The sequence below is a fragment of the Macaca nemestrina genome, chromosome 1, assembly GCF_043159975.1.
Source record: "Macaca nemestrina isolate mMacNem1 chromosome 1, mMacNem.hap1, whole genome shotgun sequence".
NCBI classification, from domain to species: Eukaryota; Metazoa; Chordata; class Mammalia; order Primates; family Cercopithecidae; genus Macaca; species Macaca nemestrina.
The window spans coordinates 66,189,650-66,211,629 of NC_092125.1; the positions used below are offsets into that span (position 1 = coordinate 66,189,650).

The following is a 21,980-nucleotide window of genomic DNA, read 5'->3' on the forward strand; positions in this document are numbered from 1 at the left end:
CTATCCGAAATGTAACTGACAGGATCCGCCCGAGTGCAAACAATAGTTTGATTCATTAAGAGAGAATGAAATTAATTATACAATACTTTGAACTGGAAAACAAATGATTAAAAGTGTTATTTATTGTGTTAACAATGAGTGAAAGACAATGAAGCGTATAAAGCCTTCAGTGAATCAGGAGTTGAGTTGCCTCATAAAGGAATGATAATTTTTGAGCTCATGGGCTTCTGACTCCCTGAATGTTTTTCTACATTGCCATCTATTGTTATTTAAGGACTGAGTCAGGCTTCCTGCTCCTTGCCTGTTGGTTTCTGTCCCCGCTGGGGCCCTGTCTCACCTCCTCACTATACTTGCTGACGTAGGAGTAGATCTCATTGAGGGCACTCAGCATGTTGAACTCCACGGCGTGCAGGCGGGACTGCTCGGCGAGGTAGGCATTCATGTCCTGGTCACTGATGGCTGGGAGCTTGGCAATGTCCGCGTAGTATCTGCCAGAGACAGGACAGGCGCCTTGATGGAGGCCTCAGCAAACATTTACCTATAGCTACCCTGGGCCCAGGTCCTTCGAGGGCACTGATGTCCCCAGTTGCTCCTGCCTCCTATTTCTCTTCTGATGTGGCTTCCTCTGGCCTCTTGCTTCAAGCTGACGTTGAGGCTGAAGGCCAGGGTTTCTTCAGTAGATTCCATCTAGCTGAGAGCTCGTGGCTGCGGTACCCAACAGAGTGGTTAAAAGCCCAGACTCTGACCAGGCTCTTTGTGTTCAAATCCCAGCTCTGCTACCTGCTAGCTGTGTGACGCAGGGCAAGTTATTTAGCCTCTCTGTACCTCAGTTTCCTCATCAGTAAAATGGGGATAATAATAGCGGCTCCACAACTCTGCTGGACATTTTAATGAGATGATACACACAAAATCTTATTAGAACGCTGAGTGCTTAGCACATGCTCAATGAATGGTAATTAGGATGATAATCATCTGACTTCCACGGGCACAAAGCCGCCCTTCTTCCCGAAGCAGGGGGTATGGGCAGGGAGGGGGGCGGGAAGTCCTGAAGAGGTGACAGACACCATCGTCTGAGTCCTCGGTCAGTGATGTCTACAGAGCGGGGAATGGGCAGGGAGATAGGGGCATGGGCCTGTCCTGAGGGTGCTACTGACCTCTCCACCCAGCTCTTGTAGCTGGGGATGTCCTTGGCATAGAGCAGCTTGTTGGAGGGGGAGTCCTTGCCCAGCCGGTGCTCCGACGTTGAACAAGAGTCCATGAAGGTCTGGGCCACCACAGAGAGGCAGGCGTCCGTGATGCTGCCCTTGTGGATGTCAAACACGAACTGGGGGTTCTTAATCACGTTCACCCAGAAGCGCAGAGGGAGGCTGTGGGGAAAGGCAGAGCAGACTTGAGAATGCATGTGGGCCATGCCCCTTCTGCTGCCCACTGATATTCTTCCCCCACAAAGTTCAAATCGTCCACCTGAAGGGGCAAAGGAGTAAAATGGAAGAAAATGGGTCCAGCCAGGGTGAATTTAGCCTAAGCTGTTACTGACCTGGGAGAAATGGAGGGAGAGGCACCTTGTGTCCTAAGGGGGCGCTGACCCTGATCTCTAACATCCGAGGGGTGGGGCTGGGTGTGTTCCATTCCCTCCTGGGAGACTTTTCTAAAGGCCTCTGCGTCCCTAGGCAAGTCCAAGTACAGAGGACAGCACATTTTCTCAGGGCTTCAAACAAAGCCACCAGGCTCCTGGAGTCCCTTCACAGTGCCCGTGGCCATTGTCCAGAAGAAGGCAGCCAGCAGCCCCAGGCTCAGCTTCAGAGCGGGCACAAAGGGCGCCACCTGCGCTCCCCGCCCAGCCCGGCTGCCCAAGCTACTTCCCAGGGCTGGCCTGGCCTGGCTGGGCCGAGGAATGGGCTCCCCTGGGGGAAGTTCTTTCATGACTCTCCCCAGGGCATTCTTGTATCTGGGCAGGGGCAGAGGGAGAAGTGGAGGCCATTGTTGGCATCCTGGGAATGACTCGCTGTAGCTCAGAGATTTTCCCACCCCAAGAGGAACCGATCAGTAGTTAGGAGACTTCCTTCTGCAACTTGGGAATTTATAACCAGAGGAGAATGAGTTTTCTCTGCTCCTTAGGCCATAAAGCAGATAAGCCCATTTACTCTCCTTCAAAATCAGAACAGCTGCTGTTTTTACTTCCTTTCCCAGCTTTGCCTTCTTTTCCAGCAGTCTCCTGGGCTTTAACTCTTTTGACTCCTCTGCGGAACAGGCCCTGTCGCAGGCTTGTCCTCCAGCCTGAGATGATGTTCCCAGCTCCCCAGCTTCTTCTTCTTTCCCCTTCTTCATCTTCTCTTGACTCTCATGGGCCCCAAACTTTCCCAAATGTCTCAGTAGCGCCAGGTCTTGGGAAAGATCTGCATTACCCAGACTTGGGCCCTTCCATGATGATTTCTGCCTATCCTCCAAAACACAACAGGATCCCTCACTTTCCTTTAGCCCAGGAGGAGTTGCTGCAGCTGAGAGCTGACTCATCTCTTCTGCCCTCCCCTTCTTCTGGCAGCCTTGGGTAGTTTCTGGTAATCCTTCCCTGGACATTTGCTATTGAGGCCTGGATAAGGAAACTCTCTCCACACCGCGATGCCAGGGTAGTGCATTTCTATTACTTGGGTCTGGCCAGCACGCCGAAGGTACAGAGATGGGGATAACCCTGGACTTTCTCTTGATTTCCCCTGAATTGCCCTCTCCCGGCACTGGGCTGGGGATGCTCCAAAGCAAAGGGGACAGGCACGTGCTGTCCAGGGAATGCAGATCTGGAAGGCCTATCCTGGCAAAGTGGACTGTGGGCTCTTAACCCTAGGGCCACCCCAGCCTATCCATTTCACTCCACTGTGATCGAAGCTGCAGATTGAGGAAGGCTCCGCGACCACAAGACCCAGGAGGAGGAAGGAATAGATGGGGCTGGGGTTGGCTTTTTCCAAAGTGTTTTGTTGGTTGCTAGGACTTTTGATTCCCAAATAACAGCCTGGGCCCATCTGTGTCGGCTCTGTTTTCTGAGGAGACCGCTGACTCCAGACAGCTGCATGGGCTGCCTGCCCAACCCAAATGCCTGGACCTCCCCTCTCCCCTCTCCGTGCTCTTTCCCAAAGGAAGCCTTTTGATGCCAGCTCTTGGCCGGGTCCTGTCTGACCTGAAAGCCAGTCCTTAGCTTGGTCTGTGGTCCAGGTTCAAAACCCATAAGGATAAAGTCTCCTACTAGGGGCCTGAGGGCTTCTCCCACTGCTGGTCTGGTTGCGGAGGTGACTTTAGGGGAGAGAGTCATGCCTACAGGGCATTCTGCCTGCTGCTTCCTGAAAGCTATGGCGCCAGGATAATCACTTGGCCTTAAGAGATCAAGTTTGCAATGAAATCCTCCCTGTCAGTGGGCTCAAGTCTATAGCAGGTGTGAACTCCCTCTCCAGTGCTGACCAACTTCACCAGGGGTCTCAGTTTAATTCAGGGCTTCCCCATCTCAGGAAGTGCCTTAGAACTGCCCCACTCAGAATGGCCCACAATGCCTGGCTGTGAAGCTCTGCTGCAGGCTTCCAATGCAGTTCTTTGCATGGGCTCCCCCAGCTCCCTTCTCCTGAGAACCAGAGATCTCACAGCCAGGGGAGGAGGCTCTTCTTGGGGGACTCAAGGGTGCATCCTAGTGCTGGGCCACAAGCCAGGCAGACCCTACTTGGCACAGGCAGCTAGGGACTGTGTGGGCTCTGCAGAGCATATGTGCACTATTTGTTCCAGGAGCTTCGGATCACCCAGCCCCAGCCGAGAATAGGCTACCCTCCCACCCTCCCGTCTCCTGGTCCTCATCCCTCGTAGCTCCAGGCCTCTCCAGGCTGCACCTACTGCCGAGCTCCCCTAGGGTTTACCAGTTGCTTTTCCAGGTGTGCCGCACATCTGTGTCGTGAATGCTGTGCCTGTCTGCCTGCTCATCCAGGAAATCAAACATGTACTTGATGGCCAGGGGTAGAGCGCTGCCCCGGTGCACAGTGCTGAACAAGGTCTCAAACAAGTCGTCCACGAACTTCTGCAGGGTGCCCTGGAGGAGGGGTTGGGGAGAGTGAGATGGAGCGGGGGTGATGGCAGGTAGCAGACAGGCATACCAGATGGTGCCTTGGATCCATCCTGCCTTGGAAATTTGTCTGGGACATGAGGCTATGCAGGCAGTGTTGTGGGGTGGGGCGGTGCGGGGGAAGGGTACTGTTGGTTCGCTGGGGAAGTGGGAGAAACTGGGTGGGCTGTGGATCCTAGGGAAGAATCTCTCCTCCAACCTGCAGCCACATTCCACATTCCACATAGGGTGTAGGATCAGGGTCTTTGATAGGAAGACAGGAAGTGCCCTGAGTCCGGGCTTCCCATGGGTGAATGAGGGGACACAGGCTGTAAGCCAGTCTGGAAAGGGTGTCCAAGGAACAAGCTGGAGGACCAGGTGCCTCCTGGCAGGAGCACAGCAGGACCGGGAGAGTCTGATAGAAAGGTATGAAGAGGCTTAGGATATTGGTGGCCTGGGACAAGTGGTATCTGGAGTGTGGAATGCGGGTGAAGGGTCTAGACTCAAGAACACCCCCAGGCAGAGTGCTGATCCACAGGGCTCTGGAGGGTTTCTGGAACAGGAATAAGACTTGGCCTGGCTCCCACAGTTTACAGGCTCACGGCACACCTCTGAGGGTCAGTAGAAACCTCTAGCCTTGTCTGTTATCTCTTTGTTGGTCTCTTATTGTTATGCTGAGCATATCAGGCAAAGCTCAAATGGAGACATGGGGTCTGGTGGAATATTTCTGGGCCACTCTGGGAGCAAGTCTGAGAGCTGTAAGTTGGATGCCACTGTATTAAAACTTCAGTGCCATTGTTGGAGGGTCCATGGGGGAGAGTATTTGAAATCTAGCCCCGCCTGGAAAATATGGGCTCTTTGATTGTCATACTTACAGGCTTATTTTGTTACCTGCTAGGAAGGCTAGAAGATGTAGCCTCGCTTGCATCAACATTTGGGGGTAGCTGGGGTGGGATGGGATGGGAAGTGGAAGCCTCCCCTTGGATTACTGGCAGGGCCAGGCCTCTGTGCTTTCCCTCCCATTGTGGCCAGAAAGGGGATAGAAAGGACAATGATAATGGAGGTCAGAATATCTATCCAACTAATATCAGCAAGAAACCCCAGTGCCTTCCTAGAGCTTAAGGGGTCCAGAGGGAGAGAGCTACTCCTCTGAAGCGAAACAGTAGCCTCAAGAAGTATGCAGAAAGCAAAGATATGTTTGTTATTTTTGCCAAAGGGTAGAGAACAGCAGTGGCCTGATTGTTTGGAAGCCCTGCCCGGGGAACTGGACTATCTCTCTTTTTTTTTGTTGTTAGTGGAGATTGGGTCTTGATATGTTGCCCAGGCTGGTCCCATACTCTTGGGCTCAAGTCATCCTTCTGCCTTGACCTCCCAAAGCGCTGGGATTATAGGCGTAAGCCACCATGTCCAGCTGTACCTGGACTGTCTGACTGGGTCCTCTTGAAGGACACACTCTAGACATCCTTTCTGTGTTGTGGAGTGGAGGGACGTGCTCCTCTAACAAGCGCTCCCCGGTCTGGGCAGAGCAGGAGTTACCTTGGTGGCCAGTAGCCGGGTCAGGTAGATCTCAGACACCATCTTGCTGCCCCGGTCACCCTCCTTCTGGTCACCGTGGTCATGGTTCTTCACCAGATGCCACACCTTGACCCCACTTTCCAGGTCTGGGGTGATCATCGGGGCCCGGGACCGCAGGCTGTCGGGGCTGCCTGTGTACCTGAAGGAGGAGTCTGAGGAGAAGGGGGTGGTGGAGGGCTGTGAGTAACTGAGCCACCGTCCTTGCTTGTAGAATCCTCCCAGAATCCCTGCCCGCCTGCTGCATCCACTCAGAATAAACTCATTTCAGCTGAAAAGGGGCTGCAGGGACCTCATATATGGTAGGTTATTTTAGGGATCCTTGGTTGGCATGAGGACAGAAGAGCCTGAAGGCTTTTTTAGAAGAGGATTTATAAATTTTGTGAATTAGAGAGACCTTCAGGAATTTGGGAGTCACCTCTACTCGGACACTCCCAGCAATGAATAATTAATAGGTAAAATGTCAATAGGATATTTTCGTCAGTGCTTTAATGGAAATCTGGATACTAAAGAGCTGTAAGTTGTAATTCTCCTCTTGGGAGTTAAGGGTCTCTTCTTGCATGGGGCCTGGGGTATGGAATTTCCTGAGCCCTTTTTGGTGCTGCTGGGTTCAGTCCTGCGGTGCCTTTTGGTTGGGAAGCCCAAGGCCTTAGTGCATATATGAAACCAGAGCAAATAAAATAAGGGACAAGGAGGTGCCATAACCTCATTGCCCAGAGGGTCTGGGGGCCCCAGTACTCCTCTAATTTATTGATCAAACTGGGACACTTTTAAGAGTAAAGGGAGGGGCACTCTTAATAATTCAGCCAGGACGACAGGCATAAATTGGACTGGCCCAGGCAACCTGGGATATATGAACCCCCAGCCAGGTGTCTTCCTGGTTCTGGGCCACTCTGACTCCTCCACCAGGCAGGGATATCAAAGAAAGGGCACATGATGCCACCTGCTCCCACAGGTCTGAGGGTGCAGGCTGCCTGGGAATGCCTGGACTGGGGAGGACAGAAACCAACAGCCCAGGAGCAAGGGCTGCCTGCTGTTAGAAGGGGTAGCGAGTGGGCCCTGCTAGGTCGCAGAAGACTCTGCTCTGAGCTGCCCAGTCTGCCCTCCTGGTTCTCACCATATCTGCTGATGGATGTCCGGGAGATGCTGGCAGAGGCAGGGATGTTGTAGGAGGAGGTCTGTTTGGGGACCAGAGCCACCACCGACCTGTCTGACACCTGAAGAGGGTACAAAAGGTACAGTGTGGTGAATGTAGGTGTCTTGGGAAGTTGGAGTCAAGTATTTCTAGAGGGTTATAAGATAGCTGTAGGGTAGAGAGCAAGGAGTACAGGAATACTAGAAACAACCATTACTGCTGCTTTTTGAGCTTTTATTGGGTTAGAGCGGCACAACCCAATATAATGGCTACTTGCCATGTGTGTTGACTGAGCATTTGAAATGTGGTTAATCCTAACTAAGATGAGCTGTGTCTAAATTGAGATGTGCTATAAATATACATTACATGCTGGATTTCAATGACAGTATGAATACAAATATTAACTATCTTATTGATAATTTTTAAATTGATTACATATTGAATGATTTTAGACCAGTTAGATTAAATAAACTATGTAACATTAATTGATCTTTTTATTTTTACCTTTTTAATGTGACGAATACAAAAAGTTTAAATTACACATGTGGCTTGCACATGTGGCTTGCATTATATTTCCACTGGACAGCACTGGGCTAGACCCAGTCTCCTATCCACTTCGTGAGCTACGAACAAGTATTCCCATTTTACAGATGAAAAAAAAAATGGAATCATAGGGAGGCTAAGCAACCTCTTAAAGGTCACATAATTCATATATGGTAGAGCCAATATTTGTAGCCAGGTCTGTCAGGCTCCAGAGCACATGTTCTCTTCATTATACATTCTAACATGGAATTTTATTTAGAGTCACACTGGTCTGAAGCCCATTTTCCCTTTTGGCTCTGCTTTCTTTCTGGCCTGGGTCCTATAATGCCTGGATCACTTCAAATAGTTTCACCAAAAGGGCAGCCACTCTTGGGGACTGAGCGAGAAAGATGGTGTCTTGTCCCATCCTCTATGAGGGTGCCCCAGCTCAGCACCCAGCCTGCAGGGAGAGGGCTGATAAATGAGGAGCCATATTGAAGACATTTGGGGCCATTTTGATTTAAGATTACCCTCCATCCAATAAAAACAGAGAATCCCCAGAATCGTGGCGATCCAATTAAACCCCTAACGCAGAGGGAATAAAACAGCTATAATAATGTTATGGGCCATAAAACATTCCTATTAAACCATTTTTTATTTTAACAATTTTTATGAACTTTATAAGTTTGATTTATAGCTGCACCAGTCATAAAACCATCTTTCTGGGTCTTAAATTGTCAGTCCCTCTCTCCCACCAAAAAAGAATTAAATGTGGGGAAGTCAAACTATAAATGAACATTAGTGCTAACGAGATTCCCTGATAGCGGGTTTTAGTGGTGGTGTTTAATTTTACCCTCCCTATAAATCTGCGGAAGCCTGGGAAGTTTTTTAACATCTCTTTGTTAATTAAGATTATGCAGATTTTCTTCTGCAGAGGCTCCAAGGACCTTTGACTCCAGAGAGGGTAACAAGAGGGCAGTGCATTGACTTGATGGTATAAAGCTCCAAGGTCCTGTGCTTGGGAGGTGCCAAGACTCCATTACTTCCCAGCTAGAATAGCTCCCTGGACTTGTCAGCTGTTGGTACCATCAGCACCAGGGCAGGGAGGGGGGCAGTCTCTACCTCTGTCTTTCAGGAATTCTCCTTATAACTGACAGCCCAGAAATGATACCCAGAAAGCTTGGCAGGGGCAGGAGTTTACACTCCCAGGGAGAACAGATTACATTATCATTTATAGTTCTTGTCACCTAATGAAAGATTCACAAGGTGACTCAAATGACCACAGTTCAACTCAATTGCAGGTCTAATCACTAAACCTCTCTTGTCCTTGGTTTTTCTCTGTCTTAACCAACAAGTGGTGCAAATCCATGGTCAAGATGACCGGCTGGGTCTGACCTTGACTCTGCTGCCTACCTGCTCCAGGACTTAACCTCTCTGAGCCTTAGTGGTCAGTGGGGATAATAATTGCATGTCGTTTGTGGTGAGAATTAAAGAAGTTAAAACACAGAAAGGCTGAGAGCAGTGCCTGGTATCCAGTAAGCATGCAGTAAATGTTGGTATTAGTGGTGCTATTATGAGCATCATCATCATCACAGTCTCCCAAAGGGGGGAATACTCCCTGCTGTCCCCTGTCACTCAGGGCTAGCATGTGGGAAGTGACTTGCACTCAGCAAAAGCTCAGTAAATATTTGAGGAATGAATGCATACATGAATGATAAATGACATCAGGGAATTGAAAGTGCTTTGTATGATCAGCACCAAAAGAACAGAATAGTTCCTTCTTCTGATTGGGAGCCGCAGGTTGGAAAGCCCAGTAACAAGCATTAGGGTATCAGAGGCAGAAGCAGAAAGACCCCACTCCTGCCCTTTAGAAACTCATGATTTGGGAGCATCATGCCGTTTTCTTTTGCACTTTCTTATTCAACTTTAATTGGTTCATTACAATTGTTCTACCGGATACATTAAGCACCATATGAAGTGGTGGTGGTTGGGCATGTGTGTATGTGTACAGAATTAACAGGGAGTGATGGCAGCTACCTTATCTGCAAGTACAATCCTGGGCACCTCACACTTTCACAAGTAAGGGTTGTTATCTCCATTTTATAGATGAGGAGCCCCAGGTGCAGAGAGATTAAAGTCACGACACCAATGAGTGGGGAAGCAGGGGTTAAATATAGCTTCTAAAGCCTCTTCTCTTCTCACTACACCACACTCATGTCCTCTGGGCGGGGGTCCAGGCAGGGTGTCAGGATGGGGGGTGCAGGTGAGTCAGGGGGATGGAGCCTGGAGAAGAGCATTTTTGGGGATCCCCTGTGCCCTAGCTTCCTCTGTGCCCGTGGAGGCTCCTGCCAGCTCCAGCGCCTGGTGGTTGGCAGCTCAGTGCCTGAGAGCCCAGCCTGCCAGCCCCTCTGCAAATCTTTCTTTCCGAGACAGGGACATGGGAGGATGTTATTAATCAGACGATCCCATGGGTCTTGCAGCCTGAGGCGCTTCCTCTGGTTGGTTTAATTTCCCTTGGTGTCTCTTATTTCCAGTTTCTATTTTAGTATTTTTTCTGAATCCCAACCTGTCTACCTGTGCTTAATCTTACAGAGACCCCCCAGCCGGGAGTGGTTACCATGGGAGGGGAGAAGACGCGGGAGTAGATACCTCCTTGATCTTGTGTTCTTTTGCAGGGATTTTTTTTTTTTTTTTTTTTGATTGCTCATTCAATGTGTCTGCCTGTGTGCTAAACACCTCACCTTCTATCTTGTATCTATTCCATACAACTGTACGGGGCAGGGTTCACCAGGAGCCCCATTTTACAGGTGAGAGAAAAGAAAGCCTGGGTAATTTTCCCAAGGAAACTAGCTACTAAGAGGAAGAATGTAAGACCTCAAGAGAAGTCTATCCAACTCCCTGCTCCACTGTAAGTCAGAGGTGTGGGCTGCGTTAGTAAGATGCTAAAGAGAGAGGGCCAGGTAATGTGGAAGGCTTTGCAATATACAGTTGTTTTTTTGTTTTTTTGTTTTTTTTTTTGCAAATGTAGAGGTACACAGAATAGAAATGCCTAGACCTTACCCCAGGCCCATTAAATATGTTTCTGAGGGTGGAGTCTGGTCACTCATGTTTTTTATCAGTTCCCTCAGTAATTCCAATGGGCAGCCATGGCTGAGAATCCCTGTTCTATGCTCCAGTAGGAGGAGGAAAGCAGGGAGAGGAAAATCTTTTTCAGACTTTTGAGGCCTTAGAGCAAGGCTTAGCGGGAAGGGAATATTCTGGGAAGTTGAAGAGGGGAAGAGACACCCCCTCTCACCTGATAATGCATCAGTGTGTTGAGCCGCTTCCAGTCACCCTCAATCTTGGTGGTGATGTCCTCATCTTGCAGCACGACCCGGGCGATCCGGCCTTGGCGCCACTCTGGGAGGAGGGGGTGGTGCAGGGAGCAACGTGAGAGGGATGAGGGCTGTGAGCCAGTGTCTCCCGATTGCACCTTCTCTAGGGACCTGGCAGCCTGGCCCCCTCAAGCTGGTACCAATAACAGAGGCTAGAGACATCTAGGGCTCCCTGGGCCCAGGCAGCAGAGGAAACACGTGGGTCTCCTCAGAGACAGCCACATCTGAACAGGCAGTGCCCAAAGCGGGAAGCATTTCACATGGGCCTCACCTGGCCAGGACACAGTCATGCCCCTGCAAGGGTTGTGTGCAGGGCAGCTTCCCTTCTTTCATCCCTCAACCCCTGCCCTCACACTCCGAGTCCAGGCTTCCTACCCAAGTCCATGTCCACCGCCCTCGGCCGCTGGGAATAGGGCACATTCTTATACACGGCATCAAGAATCTTCTCCTTGACTTGTGTGATGGTGTCACAGTTTAACACCTTCACTGGGATCTCTGGGCTGTTCTCGTTGTCAGGGTTGACGCAGTTCAGGATCTACAAGTGGGGGACAGAGGGTGAGCAGGACAGGAGCTGAAGGAGTAGTTTGAGGGAGAGGGTCAGGACCTCAGAATCTTCTTTTTCCAAAGTTCACTCTCTTTATAGAGGGAATAAGGGTACTTTTCTGGTCTGTGACTCAGTTTCCCTCACCTTCGTAACATCTGCCAAATGACAGCCTGAGTCATTGTGTCCACTTCTTCATTCTCAAAGCACCAGGACTCTACTTTCTAGCTCCTGGATGGCTTAGGAGAGACTATAGTTCTGGAATGAGGCACCCTCGGTGTTTAGAGATGGTTCTAGATGTATCAGAGACTAGTGGTGCACTTCCCCAAAGCCTCTATGTTAGGAACCAACATACATCTTTCTCATAATGCCAATTACCCAATACCTAATGATGGATGAACTTTTTTCTCCCCCAATATTGTCTAGGGTAAACAGAGGCATGGAGTGCTTTTTAGGGCTTACCAAATGAGATGGGATTGGGGGGTGGGCCTGCCTGCCTTGCTCTTGGTACACGTAGCTGCCCTTTGGACTCACCCCAGACCAGCCTCCCATCCTCTTTATTGACCCCCTAGACTGCTTTTATGGACAGAAGGCAGAGTAAGGGGCAGGAGCAGAAGATACACATGCGGGCCCGGAGCTTCTGGCTTCCTCACCAGGGTCTTGTACTCGATCTGCTGCCGGATGAGCTTGTCCTCACTCAGGGAGTAGCGGGCCTCGCCCGTGATGGCGTCAATAGGGCCCTTCTCCATCTGCTGCTTGATGGCGCAGTACAGCATGAAGAGTGGCTCCCCCGCGCACTCCTGTGGGCACAGGCAGGGCAGGAAGTGTGGGCATGGCCTCCTCAGGTTTGCACGTTTTCCCTTTCCTCTCTCGGAGCGAGGCCAGTGGAAGGAGGGGCTTTAGCACACCCAGTCCAGGTTCCTGCTCCTGAGGGAGGGGGTCCCCATGCAGCCCTGTGGCCAGGATCTGAGCAGCAGCACCATCTGCCCCGGACCCTAGGCCCCATCTCACTCCCTGTCTCACCTTTAGGAACTTGTGCAGGAGGAAGGCGAACCAATTGGTCAGCATCTTTTCAGCCACAGACTCTGTCCTGGGGAAGGAAGAAAGGGTAAGGGGCAGTCCTTCACAGAGGGGTCTCCGTGTGGGGCCTGGGCTTGTCGCGAGGTCTCCCAAGAGAACAACGGAGCATGCGAGAACGCAAGGTGGGGCGTCAGGACACCTGGGTCGCAGCCCAGCTCGCCCAGTAACTAGACTGTGACCTGGGGGTAGGGGTGGCTTCTTTCTGGGCCTCAATTTCCTATGAAAATGGAGAGGTTGGCCTTTTCAGCCCTGATGGTCCGTGGTGCTCTGAACTGCTTTGGCTGCATCTGAGACAAGGTCTGTGGATAAAGGCACCTCACTATCCCATGGGGCTATAAAGAACCGGTTCTCCCAACTCACTTCTGGTCTTAGGGTGATAACTAGAGAGTTTCCCGGTCCTTCGGGGCTTTCTTGCCTGCATGAGTACCCTGTTTTGCCTATCTGGAAGGTACCTGGTCCCTTCCCCTCCAAAAACACTCAGGGTTAGACTTCCTTGGGTTCAAATCCTGATTCTGCCATACACTGGCTGTGTGACCTTGGGCAGGTCATTTAACCTCTCTGGTTTCTGTAGTCACATCTCTAAATGGAGACAGTCGTAATAACATCCACCCCCGATGGTTGTTGTCAAGGTTGAATGAGTTACTATTTGTATTTGTAAAGTGCTAAGAAAAGTGCCTGGCACCTGCTAAGCACTATGCATTAGCTGTCATTATTGCTGTCATGTGGGGTCTTGGATCCCAGCCCTCAGGTAGAGAGCAATGCTTAAGTGTTTTGCCAACAGGGTATTTGCTCATGTAAGCACTGGCCCCCCTCCCCTTCCCGTCCCAGGGCTACAGATCTGGGGATTTGGGAAGGAACAAAGTGACTGTGACAGACCCTCAGTGAAGAGGATGCCGGAGGGGTATTTTAACTCCCTGCACGTGGTAGAAATTATACCCTGTTGTTGCAGTAAATCCCAGGCATTTGCCAGGGCTGCTCTGCAATCTGGGCCTGGGAGAGAGTGACAATGGCAGAAAAAATTGTAGCTTTCTCCCCTGGCTCCTCCCAGCACCCTCTCCCTGCATTGTGCCTGAGATTAGCTCTAATTTAAATACAACAGTTCTTAATGAGAGTTTCTAATGCTCAGATTGGCAGGATGGGGGCTCAGTACTCATAAAACAAAGCCATTCTTCCTCCCTCCTCAGCCCACGTGGGGTCTGGAAGCCTGAGACCTTGCTATAGGAAGGCTAAAGAGGAGGGGTGGTGAACGGAGGTGGAACCCTCCAGCCCCTGCTGCCCAGAGGACTCCAAAGCTGTGCCTGGCTCCCCACGGCCTCTAGGGAGGTTGGGCTCAGGGGATGTTGAGGTCTCTAACCCTCTCCCCTACCAGGAAAACTGCAGCGGGCATGTGTAGTGGATGCTGTGATTCAGATCCAGGAAGCTGAGCTCAGAAGGCACAGCCTTCCAGGCTGTCCAAATCCTGAGCTCAGTGCTACGCAATAGAACCTCCTGCGATAATGCGAATGTTCTCTATCCGTGCGGTCCAGTATGGTGGCCACTAGCTGCAATGTGGCGACCGAACACTTAGAATGCGGCTAGGTGCTAGGGCAGTGGAGGAGCTGGATTTTACAGTCTATTTCATTTTAATTTGTAGCAGCTACCTGTGGCTAGGGGTTGCTGTGCTGGACAGCACAGCTCTAGAGACACGGGGAGGAAGAGACCGTGAGATAGGAATTATTTTTCTCATTTTGTCTAGGTGGAAACTAAACAACAGAGAGGTTACAACACTGGCTAGAAATCACAGAGCTAGCAGGAGGCAGAGCTGGGACTCCAGCTGAGATCCAAGCAAAGGTCTGAGCTTGTCCATCATGCTTGGGCAACTTCAGACTCTGTAGTCTCCCCGGGCTGAAGGAAAGTCAGATTCTGCCCTGCAGAGACGTGAGGACACAGGCTGCTCTGAATGGGTGACCCTTCTGGGGAATGGGCCTTCTCATGCTGCTCGTGGGGCCTGCTATAATGAGGTACTCTGTCCCCGTTCAGACTCCTGCCACCCTCTCCACCCACTGCTGCAGGCCAGACCTCCGGAGTAGCAGCTTGGGGTGGTTCTTGTTCTCCAGGTTCTTATCGATGAGGTCAGAGAGTAGCTGCTTGAGGACATCGGTGGCGTACTCCAGGCGGCCCTGCAGGCCGGTCATGATGAGCGAAGCCACGTTGCCCCGGTCGCGCATGGAGAAACTACGCTGCAGCTCCAGGGTGCGGATGAAGGTCAGCAGGAACACCTTGTTGTTGATGAGCTGGGCAAAGAGCTTCAGGGCCTTCTCCACGTGCTGCTGCCCATTTCCTTGTACCTGGGGTGGGGCGTGGTGGAGACGATGCCCTTAGAGAACAGGCATCGGGCCTCTTACCCGAGGATCTCACTGAGGGCCTGCCGGCAATGACACTAGCTGTAGGACCCTATCTTTGAGGCCTATCACCACCCCAACCCTATTCCGCCCGCCTGCGATGATGTAGGAACAGCTGTCTGCTCTGACCTTGCACTGGGCCGGGGAGGCTGGGCTCCACGCGGAGCTCTCAGAGGGGAGGCTGCCTGATTTTCCCAAGGATAGAATAGGAGACACTCCCTCAAACTTCTCAGTTTATTAGTCTCCCCTTAATCTCCTCTGCCTGATTTATTATCTTTAGTAAAACAAACCAACAAATGAAGAAACAAACCTCATAGAATCCTGTGTCTTTCTTTAAGCCATCTTAAATCCATTTTAGAATAAGGCAGTATCTTAGTTAGTTATTTCAGTCATTAATTAAAAAATGACAATGAGCTTTACCCTGGAACCATCCCAATGAGCCTGGGTGCCCCCTTGGCCGTAACCTTCCTGATAGCTCTGTTGCTGAGATGTTGTTACAAACTACTGACCCCTCTTCACTGTTAACCTTACTCTGTGCTGCTGGGTCTCATCTGGATTTCCTAGGATACACTGGGTCTGCATGGGTGGCTGGGCCCAAGAGGCAGGCATTACCTCCAGCTCCCGCAGGACGGGGTGGTCCTCGATGCCCGGGAACAGGACTCGCATAGCGTAGGTACGATAGTCCAGGTAAGGGATTCCCGAGCGGTCCAGGTCACTGGTCAGCTCATTGATATCCGTCTGGAGCTCAGCAAAAGCTATGAGAATAAGCACACAGACAGGCTCGTGGGAAAGCCCCAGTCGGGAGAGGAGAAAGAGGGAGAAGAAGTTTGCAAAGGAGGAGGGGAGGACCTAGGGTGTAGAAACTCTGAGGATTATGGGGGTGTGTCTCCAGAGGGCGGGGCTACTTCCAGCCTATCTTTTTTAGGTGGTGGGGAAATGGGTGATTTTTATGTTATTTTCTCCTCTGTACTTATCTATAATTTTGAATTTTCTCTTTACATATTACAAGTGTAGTTACAACAAGGAAAAAAGAATATTATGATTGGGCTGTTTAGTAAAGATCCCGGAGGTGCTGGAGGCAGGTGAGAGACCATGGCTGAGGGGGTCCAGCAAAGACCAGAACAGGCAAAGTGCTGCCCTTTTCCAAGCAAGACAATAAATCAAGATGCAAAAGCCTAGGGGAGGCCTGGTCATGAGATGCTCAGCTCAGAGCCGAGTTTGGGACGGGAAGGGCTTCAGAAGCCTCACTTTGGTGGTGGCACACCTGTCTTCCTGGCTCCTTCCTCTCCCAAACTCACCAGCCCTGTTGCCAGGAAGAGCCTTGGCTCCACCTGTCCTATTTCCCAGCCCAGCTCTTCCCTGTCATCCAGCAGAGGGCTTGTTTCTGATCTTGACATTTGCAGCAAAAGGAGAAATGTTTTCATTCCTAATTGAGCTGTTTACCCTGAGAGCCTGCCAGGTCCTCAGCCTGAGAGGACGCCAGGTACACTCGTCACCTCGAGGCTGTGGTTGCGTGGTACACAGGAGAAAACACAAAGTGCACTCCCACACACGTCCACAGCCAAGGACACCAAGTGGCGGCCTTCAGAGCGCTCAGCCTGCAGCACTGATGGAAAACAAACCCTGGGGGAGATGAGGCAGGTGCTCTTCTGCCTTTCCTGCCATTGCTCTCACGTGCTGCGAAGATAGTGTGCAAAAAACAGGAGCTGGACACTCCCGTGGGGAATCTAGAGTCTGAGGCTATGGAGCCTGGGGGCTCTGACTGTGGGGACATTGAGGCCCTGAGAGGGAGAAGGTGTTGGCCAGATTGTGGGATGAGTCAGGGCGAAGAAGAGACTAGAACAATGTAGTTGGACCTGGGTCCTCATGCAGTGGGCATTCTTCATTGGACATCTCTGGCCCTATGGGCAAGAGAAGTTCTGGGAAAACAGAGGTGAAAGTGGAATGAAAAGGCATGGCTGGCAACAATGGGAGTAAAGATGGGAGTTGTCTGCAGGGAGAAGGGCAATAAGGCAGGTGGAGAAAGAGGGACCTAGCAAATGAGGGTGTGCTTCCACTAACCTTCCTTGCACTCCAGGGCCACGCGGGACTCCAGGTTGTCCATCTGCATTTGCAGCCGCTTGAGAGTGAGGTCATTTTCTCGAGACTTGCGCTTGTAGGCAATGAGGACGATGATGACGATGATGAGGAGGAGGCTGCCGCCGGCCGCGATGCTGACGATGGCTGGCAGGGTCAGCAAGCTGTCTGAGATGACACTCACCGAGCCAGGCGAGAACACCATCCCGCCCACGTGAACCTGTGCATTGTACACACACAGACGCACACGGATGCACAAGGTGTAGAGCCCTGGCATGCCAGCAGATCCTTACAGTGCGAGGAAGGACATGACAGACCACAACCACACAGTGCAGATCTGGATAAAAAGCAACTTCCTGCCTTGGCATCTGCCTTTCTTTTCTTGTGTTCTCAGCTTATATCCATTTTGATGTAGGACACAGAGATGAGGAGATATGGAGGGGGTGAGTCAGACAACGAGGCAGAAGAGAGCCTTTCCTTAGGACAGATCACACATGCACCACGAGGCGGGGAGGAGGCACAACAGAGGAGGGGCTCACTCACCATGACCTTGTGCTGCCCAGTGAGGTTGGGAGGCTCGCAGAGAAGCTGGGTCTCCGATACAGTGACAGCACAAGGGGTCTCTCCGATGAACACAGTGTAGTTGAGTTTGGCCCCTCCAGAGGCAGGAGGGCAGAGGTTTTTGCCCTGTAGAGAATAGCAGTCTTTATAGGCATAATTGACACATGCATGCACAAGTTAATTGCCTACTTAAAAAGAGATTAAGGAGATGGGGAAGGGCAGCAGTGCAAAAACCAGGAAATGACTCCTTGGCAAGTTTTTGTGGAGGGGACTTCTAACAGCCATGATCTAGAGAGAAAGAGAGAAAACAGAGGCAGGAGAGAACGAAAATGAAGAAGAGAGTGGGAAAAATACAGGGGAGACAAACACTAAATAAGAGAAAATTTGGGGGAGGATACATGGGATTTCATGAAAGTAGTGTGGCAACAAATCACTTGGATGGACAGTGCCAGGGACTGTGACCTCTTGAAATGTGTGTGCAGGTGTCTGTGGCCATAGAGTGGATGGAAAAGGAAACAGTTACTCCCAAGTCATTGCAGTACCTCTGGTTCCCAAAGCTCACAAGAACAAACAGAAATATTCTAAAGTACTTCTTGAGAAGCCTGGATATGGCTTGATGGGTCGATATCTATCCATGAGCTCCTTCTATAGGAAGGAGACAGCTTTGCAGGTTCGATAGCATAGAAAGGAGAGCCAGAAAGAAAGAAAGGCCAGGAGCATGCGGGGTGCTCTCTGGCATCGCTGCCCCTGGTCCTCTCTGGTGGGCATTCATACCTTAAGAATGATGGGCGATCCCGGCTTTTGATCCAAGACTCCAGTAGGGCTGAGCAGTTCAAAGGTCGGGTTGGGGTAGTAGATAAACTTGGTGTCGTTGTAAATCAGCAAGGATTGGACATTGTTAAAGACAAATCCGAACTCATCTGGCCGTTCTACAGTGTCCAGGCCAGGGCGGTAGTCCGTGGTCAGAGAGGGTGCCAGGCAGGTGAGGGTGGTTGTGTTCACGACTTTACACACCTAAGAGATCCAGAGCACAGCATTCACACACTGAGTGCCTGGCAGACAGAGCCCAGGGGCCTGCAGCCGTTCTCCAACCCTCTCCCTGTTTTTGTGTCTTGTTACTGGGTTTACTTGCTTGTCTCCATTCCATGGGAAAGCCCTCCAGGAAAGGGCAGTGAAATTTTGGGGGAGTGGGGGGCATTTTAGCTTCTTCATTAATTCATTCACCAACACTATTTGGGCATCTAGTTTATAGTTTGTGCTGGCGCTGTGCTAGGAGGTGGGGGCTATAGAGTGAAATAGTCACAGTCTGGAGGGGAAACAAACAAGCATTACAGTCTAGTCCTGGAAGAGGGCCTGGGGCATGGGGGACACATGGCACTGTTGGATGCATGCAGGGATGTGAAAAATAAACGCCTTGGTAGGGAAGGACCAGCTACTCTAGGAGTGTCTGTGTGTGTGCATGAGTGTGTGTATGTGTGTATGCATGTATGGACACACGTGGGTGTGCATGGCCTGAAGCAGGGTAGGAGTGACTCATGGAAGTTTTCCCATGGAAGAAATGAATGAAATTTAATCTGAAGAATGAGTAGGACTTACCTAGATAAGGAGAGGGAGGGGGAGGGGAACAAGTTCCAGGCAGAGGGAACAGCACCAAAAGGCCTGGGGACAAGGGAGCATGGGATGTTTGAGAAAAAAGTAGGACAGAATAGCATTGTGTGTGTGTGTGTGTGTGGAGTGTGGAGCAGGAAGTGGTATGAGATGAGCACTTTGCCCAGTATGTAGTAGGTGTTCAGTTAATGTTGATTGAATACTGATGAAAAATAGGATTCTGCAACTCTCTAAATGTTTTTTGGTTTTTTTTGTTTTGTTTTGTTTTGTTTTTTGAGATGGAGTCTTGCTCTGTTACCCAGGCTGGAATGCAGTGGCGTAATCTCGGTTCACTGCAGCCTCTGCCTCCTGGGTTCCAGCAATTCTCCTGCCTCAGCTTCCTGGGTAGTTGGGATTACAGGCATGTGCCACCACGCCCAGCTAATTTTTGTATTTTTAGTAGAGACGGGGTTTCACCATGTTTGCCAGGCTGGTCCTGAACTCCTAACCTCTGGTGATCCACCCGCTTCGGCCTCCCAAAGTGCCAGGATTACAGGCCTGAGCCACTGTGCCCAGCCCTCTTTAAATGTTTTATGCAGGACCTCTCTCTCTTCTCTAACCAAGGGCCCCCTAACTCTGCACTGGGACAGAAGCTTGGTTTTGACACAGAGTTCATGATATCCTTTTTCTCTTGGAGGACTCTGGTGCCAATTAAAATCGTGGCTGGGCTGGTTCAGTCCCTCCTTAGCATGAGCTGTGCCATTCTCTCCTGTGGAGGTCTGGTTCTGGGGCTGCCCAAGACAGCAGTCAGACTGCAGAAACCATTAAAGCGCCCACGTGGGGCTTGGGAAGAAAAACCCAGACTCCTACTCCCTCTCTGCCTGGCTCCCACCCGGAACAGCTCGGTTTCAGCTTTGGGAGCAGCGGCGTCCCAGCAACAGCCAGGGCATCTCTGAGAACTCAGGCTGCTTAAGCACACGCTGTCCTGGCAGGTCCACACATGTTGTGCGTCTGGCCAATACACACACACAAGCTTCACGTTCAGAAACCAAGACTGTGTGAAACTGCAAAAATAGCTGACACTGCATAGAGATTATGTCAGAGCTTCAAGTCCAAGTCTTAACCCTTCCTTTCCAGAGGGAATTTAAGAGTTTAAACAAAACGGCTCACTGTGGCCTTTATGCTGTAGTGGGAGTGAGGACACATTCCTGCCCTTTCTGTGGTGCAATTCAGCAGCCCCTTATGAACCTAATGCTCCTTTCATGTTCCAGCAGGGTGCAATGAGGCATGCGGAGGTTGAGGGGTTTGGTGAAATGGGTACAGCTGAGCCAGGGGGTCCCAGTTCCTAGGTTCTGCAAGAAGACACCGAGCTTTGGTAAGCCTCACCACCAACATCTTCCTCTCTGCTGGTCCTAGTCTAGCTTCCCTAGACCAGGCTCCTCAACGAATAAGCAAATCATTCCCAAGCAACAGGCCTCTGTACACTTCCTGCCCCACGCTGCATTGGCACTTTGTTTGCCAAACATTCCTCTGGCTTTGGCGGCTTCACTCTGGCCCTCCTAGCTATCCACTGGGGCAGCTTCAAATCCCAAAGGCGAGGGGTAGGCCCAGGTGTGCTGAGGATGAGATGGGGCCCAACCAGGCAGGGCTTCAGGGGCAAAGTGCCTACCTCTCTCCTACCATTCCCGAAAGCGGAAGCACAGGGCAGGGGTTCTGAGCCTCCCATTCTGGAGCCAGTTGACAGAAAGCTACATTCCTGCATTTTTCCCTCCGGGTCTGCCAGCCTGTAGATACCAGGCAGGTCACCACTGAAGCTGAGAGCCCCCAGCTCCCCAGAGGGCAGAACTGCTTCTTAAGTCCTTGGAACATTGAGATCATGGTGCATGGGGCTGGAGGAAGCACTGAGAACATTCCAGCCCAGGGCTGTAAATGAGTCCTGGTGAAGGGGCAGGGGGATTGGGACCTGAGCCTTTGGCCACAGGTGTCAGGTGTGGGGAAGGAGAGGGGCTTCCCAGCCCAGGCTTCTCTTCCATGGCTTCCTGAGGACTAAGGCTGAAGCCTTTGGAGGTCACGTACTCACCTCCAAAATTATCTCTAGACTGTATTAATTATGTCTTTTATTTTCTGTATGCCGATGCTTTGACATCTGGGGCCTTGCTGACTGGGGAGGGAATGTCCCTCCCAGGGCAAAATCCTAGAGATAGCAAATAACTTGCCTGTGAGCCTGCCTTTCATATACAGAAACCAATCCAGACCACACAGCTCAACTGCCCCTTTCCATACTATCCTCATGCCCTAATCATTCCAGGACCAGGCACCAAACATCTAGGGACAGCTCTGGGCCCGAGCGTGCTAAAATGACTCAAACTAGCTGATCCTAAACTTGCTTACCCTGCTGTGCCTGTTCCTTCCTGCAGAAACCACAAAAAGACTCTTGCCATGGTTTCTCCCTCCACCTCCAGGCAGATCAACCCCAGTGCTTCCCCCTGTGACCCCTGGGGCATGGGTTGCCCTCTTCTCTTGGGATCTGATCTATGAGTAGAACAAATTATATTCTGGTCTTGCCATCCCTGAATAATAACAAAACCTATATTTTAAAACGTGTATCTAATTTGCTTGCTTTTTTTTTTTTTAATCCTTCCTGGGTGTGAGTTTACCATTCTTGTTCCCATACCTCACCCTAGACCCTGGAGTTACCAGTGAGCTTCTGGGGACCCTAAGCTTCAGTCTGGAAATGGAATGGGGGCCTAGGCTCTTTTACCAATGGATCAAGTTTTACACCTGGTAGAAGGAGGCATGCGCTCACTTAGCCCAAAAAGGAGTGACCGTGGTGGATACCGAAGGTGTGGTACAAGTGCCCCTACATCTCAGGAAGGATGGTAATGTCAAGCCCACCAGCATTTCATGTGGCCTAGTTACGAAGAGTCTGGATGTTTGGGATCCACCTTGGCTCTTCCACCAGTCACCTTTATGATTGGGGGCAAGTCATTTAACATTTCTGGCCTTAGTTTCCTCTGCTGCACAATGAAGGGGTTGCATCAGATGATCCCTGAGACTTTCCATATCTAACCTTCTAGCA

The 21,980-nt window shown here is 50.9% G+C and overlaps 1 protein-coding gene across 1 annotated transcript in view; it reads right to left on the reverse strand.

Moving 5' to 3' along the window:
* LOC105484884 (plexin A2) overlaps positions 1 to 21,980 on the reverse strand; it is a 217,468-nt gene that overhangs the window by 879 nt on the left and 194,609 nt on the right. Inside the window, exons 18-31 of the mRNA XM_011746981.3 lie at positions 18,089 to 18,328; positions 17,297 to 17,440; positions 16,739 to 16,973; positions 15,290 to 15,432; positions 14,355 to 14,623; positions 12,240 to 12,306; positions 11,870 to 12,016; positions 11,051 to 11,210; positions 10,597 to 10,700; positions 6,762 to 6,861; positions 5,609 to 5,799; positions 3,891 to 4,060; positions 1,155 to 1,367; positions 338 to 488 (exon numbers count right to left, since the gene is read on the reverse strand). Coding sequence (XP_011745283.2) covers positions 338 to 488; positions 1,155 to 1,367; positions 3,891 to 4,060; positions 5,609 to 5,799; positions 6,762 to 6,861; positions 10,597 to 10,700; positions 11,051 to 11,210; positions 11,870 to 12,016; positions 12,240 to 12,306; positions 14,355 to 14,623; positions 15,290 to 15,432; positions 16,739 to 16,973; positions 17,297 to 17,440; positions 18,089 to 18,328 — 2,334 coding nt within the window. The remainder of the gene's footprint in view (positions 1 to 337; positions 489 to 1,154; positions 1,368 to 3,890; positions 4,061 to 5,608; positions 5,800 to 6,761; positions 6,862 to 10,596; positions 10,701 to 11,050; positions 11,211 to 11,869; positions 12,017 to 12,239; positions 12,307 to 14,354; positions 14,624 to 15,289; positions 15,433 to 16,738; positions 16,974 to 17,296; positions 17,441 to 18,088; positions 18,329 to 21,980) is intronic.